General features: G+C 33.2%; 1 protein-coding gene across 2 annotated transcripts in view; it reads right to left on the bottom strand.

Moving 5' to 3' along the window:
• RFX3 (regulatory factor X3) overlaps positions 1 to 12,202 on the bottom strand; it is a 284,844-nt gene that overhangs the window by 111,678 nt on the left and 160,964 nt on the right. For both annotated transcript variants that reach the window (XM_090275842.1, XM_090275843.1), the window contains exon 3: positions 8,316 to 8,413. In XM_090275842.1, coding sequence (XP_090131968.1) covers positions 8,316 to 8,413 — 98 coding nt within the window. The remainder of the gene's footprint in view (positions 1 to 8,315; positions 8,414 to 12,202) is intronic.

Here is a 12,202-nt window from a genome sequence, read left to right as displayed (position 1 = left end):
GGGAAAACAGTAAGTTAGAAAGGACTTCAAGTGACTTGACACTTAAACTCTTATGATTACCTAAGAATAAAAAAAAAGATTAAATATAAATTAATAAGTACTACTCAATAAGACAAATAAAACACTTGCCTTGATTTAGATTCAGGTGACATACTTATTTCTGCTAATTTCAACTTCTATTAACAATAAGTAAAAAATAAAAAGTATTTATTGACCTATTGCCACTAGAGAGGAGATGGAAGAATGAATGTTAAAGTCAATAATAATTCTTGCAATAACTAATTGAGCTTTATCAACATATATAGTATTTTATTACAATATATGTTGATAATGTACAGACTACTGGAATCTTAACTTTATATATATCCTATTATCATTACAAAAAAAATACCTCAACATTTACACTTTACTTTGTATTTGAATTCTTTATTTCTGTAATAAAGAAATGTGGTTCTCACTCTTTAGTGTACAACAGAATTACCTGGAGGACTTTTTTTTAAAACACAGATTGCTGGAACTCACCCGAAAGTTCCTGATTCAGTACAACTGGGTGAGGGCCCAAAAGAGGACATTTCTAACAAGTTCTCAGGCGATGTTAATGCTGCCGTCCTAAACACACTCTGAGAACCACTGTTCTGGAGCATACTAAAAATGTGAAGCCCAACTTTCACAGGTATGAAGGGAAAAAGTGCCATTTCACAATTATTAGTTTTTTAAGTATATTTCAGTTCTTTTTTTAAGTCAAAGTCTACTGATATAAAGGAGTTTTATATTCTGGGGCAGCTATCCATGAGAGCACTACCAAAACTTCCTTTGCTTTAAGAGTTTTCGAAGCATGGAAGTAGATTTATAAACTTGACAGAAATGGATCATAAGAAATTTAATTCAGAGTTACTGGTCTAAATTTGCAATTAAGAAAAACTGAGCTGGGTCATATGGTGGTTCTATTTTTAATTTTTTGAGGAACCTCCATACTGTTTTCCATAGTGGCTGTATCAATTTACATTACTATCAGTGGTTCACAAGGGCTCCTTTCTTTTCATATCCTCACCACCTCCTGTTACCTTTTTCTTGTCTTTTTGATAACTCCTATCCTAACAGGTATGAGGTGATATCTCATTGCAGTTTTGTTTTGCATTTTACTGATGATTAATGATGTTGAGCACCTCTTCACCTACCTGTGGAACATTCATATGTCTGTGAAAAAAGTCAATTCAGATGCTATGCCCATTTTTAAATCAGATTATTTGCTTTTTTGTTATTGAGCTGTGAGAATTCCTTATATATTTTGATACCACCCCTTATCAGATATATGATTTGCAAATATTTTCTCCCATTTCATAGGTTGCCTTTTTATTTTGTTGATGGTTTCCTCTGCTGTAAACAAGCTTGATTGCCTCATGTAGTCCCACCTGTTTATTTTTGCTTCTGTTGCCTGCATTTTTTGGTGTCATATTAAAAATATCCTTGCTTACACTGATGTCAAGAGCTTACCCTCTGTGTTTTCCACAGGAGTTTTACAATTTCAGTCATACATGTTAAGTCTTTAATCTATGTTTAGTTAATTTTTGGTGAGTGGTATGAGAAAGGTGTTCAATTTCATTCTTTTTCATGTTGATCTCCAGTTTTCCCATTATCCTTTATTGAAGAGACTATCCTTTCCTCATTATATACTCTTGGTGCCCTTGTCAAAGATTATTTTACTATATATGTAAGAGTTTATTTCTGCGCTCCATACTCTGTTCATTGGTCTCTATGTTTGTTTTAGAACTACCATATAATCCACCAATTCCATTTCTAAATATATTTCTGAAGGAAATGAGTTCTCAAAGAGATATCTGCACTCCCATGTTCACTGAAGTATTATTCACAATAGCCAAGACATGGAAACAACTTGAGTGTCCATAAAAAGATGAACGGATATAAAGGAAATACGACATACGTATGCAATAAAATATTATTCAGCCATTCAACAACAACATGAATGAACTTTGAGGGCAATGTGCTAAGTGAAATAAGTCAGACAGAGAACAAGAACTATATAATCTTATATGTTGCATATAAAAAATCAAACTTATAAAAACAGAGTAGAATGGTGGCTGTCAGGGGCTCAGGATGGGAATAGCAGGATGATATTGGCAAGGGTAGGCACTTTCTATTATAAGATGAATAAGTTCTGGGGATCATACTGTATACAGTTACTATAGTTAATAGTACTGTACTGTATATTAGAAAAAAACCAAAAATAAAAACCTGAGCAACCATGTACATGTGCATAAGCCCAAGAGCTTTGTACTGAAAAAATGTTTAAAAGTGAAAAAGAAAAGCAATATTAATACAATGGTTAGCAACATCTCAATTCAGTTCCATTAATTTTCCCTTGTGTATTTAAAACTACCAACTAGTCTGCTTCTGTCTCACCTACCAATAAATGCTCTTCTTTATTTAACTCACTCAACAAATATAAATTGAGGACTTACCACATACAACTCTTTTAGATATGAGAGAGAAAGTGGGGAACAAATAGCTAAGGTATCTGCCTACCTGAAATTTACATTCTAGTGAAGGAAAGACAAATGCTAGAAAAGTTTAAAGTAGTCATGAGAATAACAGATAGTCCTGTTGTGGAAGAAATGTGGTTTCTGAGAACAGTAGGGAAATATACACAGAGCTTAGACCACATAAAAATTATGTGGTCAATAATAAGACTGAGAACAAATACATTAAGATAGGAAGAAAATAAAAGAATATAGCCAGAAAAAGCCAAAAGAAGGTAGTGATTCAAGTATAGAGTAGTTGGCTGGCTGACTGTTAGAGATTAAGAAAATTTAATCTAGAAGAATGTCTATTGTATTTAAGAACTAGAGATCACCAATGACACTTATAAGAGCAGTTCCACTGCAATGAGAAGAAGAAAGTCAGCTTGGAAGAGGTTGAAGAATATGAAATCAATCCTGAAAGGTTTTTACTATAAGAGGACTACAAAAATCAGGGACTTGTTAATGAAATGGATATATTGTCCAGTGGAACTTTGAAAAATGGATGCAGCTAAAGCACGTATGTATGTTGTTGATGCCAAACAGAGTACTAACCTGGGCAAACAGGTGGTATGCCCAATATGCAAAGTCAGGTACACTGCTGAACTAAAAGCTCAGAGGATTTCCTGGGAGGCAACTCTATTAGTCTATTTCCAAAGGCCAGACTAATATTTGTTGGTACTATCCTTTCTAGAACCTTCTGGCAGTACAAAGCTCAGGCTTCATGAATCAGCTTTAGAGTTTATATAGCTGGGGGACTATAATCATATACGAAAAGACTTTAATCTCCATTAGGCACAATATCATGATTCCCAATCCTTTCAAATATATATACTCCCCAATAAAGGTCTCTTATTCTAGCCTCCAAACTTTTGTTCAAGCAGAAATTTTTAACCTGTTTTACTTTTGCAGCTAGTTTTTTAAGAAGAATAGGTACACTGAAAGTGAATATACTTTTTCAGATAATACAAGACCTGGTTAATTAAGTAATGTTTTTAACTATTAATCCCTATTTCCAGATTAGAAAATCTGGTGCAACTATGTTATTTTCCTGAGGTTATATTGTAGACAGCAGGAGAAATGATGCTTGAACATGGGTCTCTGAAGTTCATTCAAGAAAACTAATAACACAATTTGGTTCCAAACCTAAAAAAGCACATGTAGATTTCTCCCATTTCCACTTTTCTTAAGAAAAAGAAGGGGGGAAGGCAGGAAGGGGAAAATGAGTATCTGATGTCTTCCAAGTGTTATCATGTGGAACTAACTATTCTGGATGTCAGATATAGGATATGAAAATATTAAAGAACAAATTGCCCTTAATGTGCATCATTTAATTTACTAATGGAGAATAATAAAAAGGTATATACACAGGGCAGTGAAAGCATAGCCTTTTCTCTTAAAAAGACATTTAACTGAAAGATTTGATGTTAAAAATTAGTACATACATACTTTCCATGTATTTTATGAGTATAGAAAGAACATACTATACTCATAAAGTAAATTTAACTATAAAAGTATAAGATTCATAGATTCATACAAATAAAAACGTAAAGTGTCACAAGTTCAATTATTATCTATAATATGATACAAAATAACACAATAGTAAAATTGATACAATTTACTATTTTTTAATAACTGGGCATCCTTTCTTCCCTAACAGCCCAAATAATTTAAGACCAAAAGACCATCACCTGCAGATCACTGAAAAGCATCATGCATTGATGGTCAGAAAATAGGAACTCTATATATTATCTAGCCAGGAAAATTCATTTACCTCTCTGGGCCTCAGTTTACTCATCTGTAAAGTGGATAGACCTTGGTGCTCTTTTCTACAAAAGGGCAGTTCTCTCTCCAGGAAACTCCTAAGTAACCAGCCATATACTTCCTAAAATCCACAAACAAACCAGATATTATACCAAGGTGATGTAGAAGAACAAATAAAGAAAGCATCCTCTCCATATCAAATTACAGAAATTCCATACAACCACTTCTTCCAAGCAGAAAGCATTGTAATGAAAAGAAAGCAAAATTTTACCCTCAAATCCTGAAACTAACTATTGCACTAAAAGACAAAAAAAGGAACCTGAAGCGTATCTCTTAAGGTTCCTTATTAATAATTTTAAAGTGTACAGGAAAAAATATAATGGCTTCAAAAATGTACTAACCACATGATTTTCAGGCAACAACTATTTAGAAAATGAGAGTCTGGTACACATACTTATGGATTTTGAATAAATCTACTCAATGTCAATATGTTAATATGGTAACACCACCCAAAGTATGCCATGTGCTGTTATTAGCTATTATTCAGATAGAAGAGTTCTGTGGTTCAGTTTTTAAAACATTGTATTTCTTTCCTACAGGACAACTCAGAGGCCCTTAAAAGACTAACAACAGGAATTTAGAGACTTCAAAAGAACAGCCTTCATTCCGTATTTCCCTGCTGGTGTAACCATAAACTGAACTAACATTTTATGAAACACAGTTTGATAAAGTCAGTATTGGGGTTGCTGAGAAATCTTTAAACGGGAAGACATGAGATGGCTTTTGTGGGTCCAATCTTATTATAACAAATACCCATACAATGAACATTTGAGCATTTTAACACATTAATCATCTCTAAACAGTGGATAAGCTTCAAAGAGTGGTTGATATGAGAAAACCCTTTAAAATAGAAAAAGTTTTTTAAAAAATTTCTTAGTTTGGCCATGAAATACTATGATATCTGTATTTCGACTCTGACTAACACGATGGAAGAGTGAGTGGGGAAGTATGCGCCATGAAGGAGTGGGGGAAAGGAAGTAATCATTTCCTTTCTAGCTACATCTAGACATTTCAATTGAATTGGACTCTCTTTACATGATATGAAATGCTTCTCAGCAGGTTTAATTAAGTATTCTAAATGACTACGTATCATAAATTACAGAATCTGTAGAAATGAAAAAGACTAATTTAGTCTTTGAAAAAATCCTCTGGGAAAACTACCGTAAGAAAATATAGAGATGGTGTAGCCTGGGTGACTTAGACGCAATGATAAAATAAACAGAAACAAAAGTGAATTAAGTGACCTTCTCCCTCGAGTAAAGAGTTATTCTACTCCAACTACCAGCACTGTAAAGCAGTCTCAATTATTCAATTTAATTATGTCACTCACTAGCTCACACTGTTAAGCCTGTCATGCTGGCAGTAAATGTCCTTATTCATAGTGAGAACCAGGTAAACACATTAGTATCACCAAATTATAATGATTACATATTTTTGTGAGTGATGACACATCTTTGTGAGGGCAACCATCACCTCTAGAGTGAGGTCTATGCATTATGGCCACTTGGCATGGGGATGATGGTGACAGGAGCATCAGTGAACTGGTACTGACTAAGCAGGCCACATATAGTGTGCTTGAGAGTTCATGATAAAGACTGATAGCCCCATCTTCTGGGAGTACCATGAGCAAAAAGCATTTATTATAACACAGAAGCAGTAATTTGACTATGACCAAAGTCGGGAATCAAACACTAGCTGGCTATTAATTAAGTGTGGTTGCAGAATACGGAAAAATCTTTCCTAAGATATATGGAAGTATATCAAATAAAAAGAGGGAGTATAAAGAACCTAAAATGAACATTACACACAAAAATTGTATATAGTAAAATGTCACCACTACAAAATAAAAAGAAAATGAAAAGGCTAATGCTAAAAAAATTTTTGTTATATTTGAGAAAAGTCATTCATAGTCCTCTAGCTACTAAAATTTTGAATACAACTCATGACAACACAATGTTTCTTTAGTAAACATGGAAATGATGCTGCAGAATCTTTAGTCAAAAATTATACTTGATAGTAATGAAAGGTTTTTTAAAGAATCATCTTCTTTCTCTTGACTAAGGGTGCACATTTATGACATGACTGGCTGGAGCTGAGATAAATCTGGGCCCATAAAGACCAAATCAAAGCTAATTGGACTTTGTGGAAAATGAACTCATGACCTAGACCTCATTAGTCATGATCTAACCAACTGAGCTAATGGGCCACTGAAAATACATCTTAGCATGAGATATTTACTTTGAATCATTTCTGCACTTAAATGGGCCATATAATTTTATAGAGTCAACTTTAGAGATGCTGTTTTTCTAAGGTCCTGTGAATGAACTGACCCACTGACCACACATTTACCTATTATGTGGAACACTCTAAGGTCAGTGGTGGAGTAGTTTAAAAATGCACAAGGCAATAGGCAGAATTTAGAGTCTAAATAAGAGAGGAAAATGTAAAAAAGTAATTACAGTACATAATTTTACCGCAATAACTAATGTTTGTTGAGTGTTTACTGTATCTCAGATATTATACAAAGCACTTTTTATAAACTACATCAGTTTCATGAATAAAAATATGTGAAGCAGGTTGTGTGACTTTTACTGTCACACAATAGTAATCTACACCCCCTACCCTGGGCCAATGATAAATGACTGATAGATACTTTAGAGTTAACTCTCAACACCTGTTCCAACTGCCCTTTCCCTTGCTGCCTTCTAGCGCACAGACATGAAAGCTATAAAATCTCATTCCCAGATTCCCGGGCTCCTAACAATTACTAGGTGACACAAATATGGCCAATGAAATGATAGCAAAAGGGAACTAAGAGTTTCTGGGAAAATCAATCTCTCTCTCTCTCTCTCTCTCTCTCTCTCTCTCTCTCTCTCTATATATATATATATATATATATATATTTATATATGTGTGTGTGTGTGTGTGTGTGTGTGTGTGTGAGAGAGACATTATATATAATATATAAATGCTCTGGATAACAAGAAGAGGAATGGTGAAAAAAGCTTGTCTTTTTATAAAGCACACATTATCTTTATTTAATAATCTTTGATACTTAAAATACAAGTCAAACACACACATTAACAACAGGGTCTTCAGTATTCAACAGTGTTTTGGAAGCCTGGTTTTTCTAAGGACCAGACAGAAAGGTCTGTATGTATAACCGCAAAAGATCTCAGAGAAAGTTGCCCACACAGAAGGGTTGCATCCTGAGCAAAGTGCGCTTTTCTCCTGCCCAAAAGACAATGTCTTTTTTGAAAAAAATTATTTATTTTTAGAGAGAGATGACCGGAGAAAGATAGAGCGAGAGAGAACCATCAACTGGTTGCCTCTCATATACCTGATCAGGGACCAAATCCACAACCCAGGCATGTGTCCTGACCAGGAATCGAACTGCCACCTTCCGCTCCACAGGACTATGCTCAACCAACTGAGCCACACTGGTAAGGGCAACAATGCTTTTTTATTTCAGATTTTTCTGTACTTGAATTTCAAATAGTTTATCTTTATAGAACAGTAATTTTTAAAAACTTACTCCTTGTAGTCCAGTGTTACAGAAATTAGATAATCACATTTCAAATGTATGTTTTCCTCTCTCAAAAAAAGAAGACATTTAAAAAAATCCCTGGAAACATTCCCTTTTGAACTATACAAAAGACAACTGAAGTGCTTCCTAAGTTAGTCAAGAATTTCCAAATGTATTTCATTATATTTGGATTTTGTGTATATATACTCATATATATATACACAGTCCAATTATTCACATACTGTATATATAATATACACACATATATATATATATGTATATATAGTATAATCCCATTCTACATTGTGAACATCTCTAGCAAATATAAAATAGGCCTTATTGGATACATCTGCTACTGGAAATTGTTCCAGTAGAAGATCTCTTGCCTCATGCCACAGAGTGAAAAAAACTCCCACACACAAACTTACATTGCTCCATTGGTATAGACAGTATCACTTCCTTCCACATACTGCACCTGAGCTGGATAGACATGTTGTACCTGCTGCACAGTCTGTACCTGCTGTACCTGAAAAACAAATATTAGGACTTTGATGAGAAACACATATGAAAAAACACAGAGCATTAGATTTACCTCAAAGATTTCTTTAGGGTGTTGATGAATGTGAAAGTAGCTTATGATGTGATTGGTCCTTAAGATCCTTCAAGGTCAGGGCATGTTGGTTGGGCCCAAATCAAGTGCAGCAATGAGGCTGAATAAATTCTAACATTCCTACAGATATATACATAAATATGTACACACTTCAAATGTTTAGGGTGAAAATTCTGAAGCTCCTTACTTATTTTGACAATTATGAAATTCTTTTCCCCTGGTTTATTAAAGCTAAATTTATCTTGTATCTATTGCATTGGATGATGCTCCAACCAACTGAGCCACCCAGCAAGGGCAGGAAAACTGTTCTGTAGAAAATAAGGGCTTATGTTAAATGAATAAAGTAAAAGGCCCTGGCCAGGAAGCTCAGTTGGTTCAGTATTGTCCCTATACACCAAGGTTGCATGTTCGATCCTAGGTCAGGACACATACAAGAATCAACCAATGAATGCATCAATAAGTGGAACAGCAAATCAAAGTTTTTCTCTCTCTCTAAAAAGTAAAAAACAAAAGAATAAAGTAACAATGACATGTACTTTAACAGCAAGATTTCTGAGACATTATCAAGTGAAAAATATGTTTCAGAACATATTTATAGTATGATTTGACTTAATGTCTTAAAATATGTATATATTGCATATATATATCTATAACTGTATATAAATATATAGAGGAAGACAGAAGGATGCACATCAAATTTCTGAAATGATTACTGTCGAGTGACATGAAATGAGATGGGAGAAGTGAGGTAACTAGCATATTTATTCTGCACATTTATATTGTTCCTATACTTTTTAAATAAAAACAAATTCATATATAAACACATGACATATAAAGTATACATAACAACATATGTAAGGACTTCCACTTCCGGCTATGATGAGTAAATACCACTGGAAATGCCCTCCCCACACTAAACAAGTAGAAAACTAGACAAAAGATGTAAAAACAATGTTTAAAGTCATTCAGCAAAAAGTCATTTAGGCACTCATTCATCATGAGATTGTGATCCATAAAAGAAGAGAAACAAACAAGATACCCTACAACGATGCTGGCTTTTGACATTGAATCATTTTCCAGACTGCAGAGCAAGAAGAGAGACACCAAGTGGAATAGCATGACCACCCTGAGGTGAGGGGACAGATATTAGAACTGGGAAGGCTGAGGCAGCTGAAAATTGGGGGCAGTATCAGAAAGGGCATTCAGTATAGAAATACATCCAGAAATAATCATAGATATCCCCTTGAGCCTGATGCTGAATACTAAACTGCACATGTGTATCATGTGAAGTATGCACAAGAGATATTCAGATTCTGATCAGCTGTAGTTATATAACCTTATTGAATACCCAGAGCATTGTGGAGAAACTCCAGAAAAACAAAGCATTACTAGTATGGCTAAACTAGCTCTAGAGGAAAGAATACTTTAGGTCCATACTAACAAAACTAAAAAATAAGAAAATGATCAAGGTGATCCACAAGTAACTTAACTGCCTATACAAAACAATATTTAACAGTTTTAAAGAAAGACAGCAAGATCCAGATATTTTTTTTAAAAGAATTATAATGTCCAGCACCCAATAAAAATTATTAGACATGTGAAGAGGAAAAAAAATGTGATCTATAACCAGGACAAAAATCAATCAATAAAAACTTATATAGAAATAAGAGACATATGAAGTGGCAGACAGAGGCTTTAAAAACAACTATTTTAGACAAGATTTAAAGGAAATCGCTGATGAGATAAAAAGAAGTTATAAAGAACCAAGTAGAATTTGTAGAGTTGAAAAATACAATACCTGAAATAAAAAATTCACTGAATGATATTAAAAGCAGATTATACAATGCAGAAAAATGACCATTCAATTTCAAAATCAAGCAAAAAAACTATTTGCCATGGATGATAAACACAAAAATAAATGATGAATAAAGAATATATCAAGTAGTTAAACTTGTAAGTGAAGTCCCAGAGGAGAAGAGAAAGAACAGATAACACTGAAGAAAAAGTACTAGAAACTTTCCCAAATTTGGTTAAAAGCATAAACACATAGATTTAAGTGCAATGTACACAAATGTATAGACATAAGCACATGAAAGAGCATCATAATTAAAGTGCTAAAAACTAAGAATAAGGAGAAAAATTTAAAGCGACAGAAAAGGAATACATTATATACAGGACAACAACTATTACAATGACTGCAAATTTCCCCATCAGAAATAATGTAAGCCCCAAAACAATCAAGTAACATCTTTAGTCATGAGCAGAAGAAAAATTTTGACCTAGAATTCCATAACCAGTGAAATGTTCTTCAAAAATGATGGGGAAATCCTTTGTCAGATAAAGCAAAACTGAGAAAATTCTTCTCCATCAGACTTTCAGTGAAGGTAATGACAAAATTGGGGGGGGGGGGGCTGAAGAAAAATAATACCAGATAGAAATTGAGATTTATACAAAGAAATGAGGGACACAAACCACAGTAAGTTTGTAGGTAAATAAAGGGTTTTGTTTTTGTTCTCTTTTCATTTCTGTGAAGATATCTGACTATGTAAAGTAAAAATAACAGCAACATATCAGAGTTTACTGCATATATAGAAATGAAATGTATCATAAAATTAACACAAAGGATGCAAGAGGTAAATGAAAATACACTTTGTAGTATTCTTACATGTTAAGGGACATAATACTTGAACATAGGCTGTGTCGAATTAAAGATATAAACTCAAAATCATGGAACAGACATTAAATAAAAAATAGTATAGAAAACAGTGAAGATAAAATGTAATACCATAAAACACTAATTCCAATGGAAGGCAGAAATAGAGAAAATTATAAAAGAACAAACTGAACAAATAGAAAACAAGATGCTAGAATTAAATGCAATCACATTGATAATTATACTCAACATAGAAGATTTAAATCTTGATTGTTAGAATGTGTAAAGTGTGAGGTCTAGCTATACACTCTCCACTAGAAGACACTTTAAGTACAGAGATAGAAAGAGTTAAAAGATATGGAAAAGATAACTTTGAAAACATCAATTATAATAAAAATGGACTGGTTATATTAATATCAAAGTAGACTCCAAGACAAAGACAATTATAGAGACAAAGAGGAATATTTCAACAAGAAAATTATCAAGAATAATAAATCTTATGTCCTGTCATCTAAGAACAGTTTTTCAATAATGTGAAGCAAAACCATGAAGATTGAAAGAGAAGACAAGCCAATCCAGTTACATTCTTCTCTTTATAACTGACAAAAGAGAAAAAATCAGTAAGGATATAGAAAATATCAAGCAACTTTCTCTATAAGATGGTCATATGACAATCCACATAACAGCACAACACATGCTTTCTAATGCACCTGAACATGCAGCATAAAAGCTCAAATGCTGAGCAATAAGCAAGTTCTAACAAATTTTAAAGGATTAAAACAATAGAGTATGTTCTCTGACTAAAAAGAACTCACATCAAAGAAAAAAAGAAATCTGAAAAGTACTCAAATATTTATATAATGAACAATACACTTTAATATTATGTATGATACATAGAAAAAATCACAAGGGGAATTAGAAAATATTTCAATTAAATGATACTGAAATGCAAAATATGTAGAGTATACTGAGAGCTCTGCATAGAGGAAATTTTATAGTTTTAAATATTTTTATTAGGGGAAAATATCCCAATGCAATAAATCTAAAGTTTC

This window comes from Furipterus horrens, unplaced genomic scaffold (assembly GCF_987537825.1).
Source record: "Furipterus horrens unplaced genomic scaffold, mFurHor1.1.pri manual_scaffold_4, whole genome shotgun sequence".
Classification (NCBI taxonomy): Eukaryota; Metazoa; Chordata; class Mammalia; order Chiroptera; family Furipteridae; genus Furipterus; species Furipterus horrens.
The sequence above is the reverse complement of the archived record's forward strand: the minus strand, read 5'-3'. Positions and strand labels throughout refer to the sequence as shown.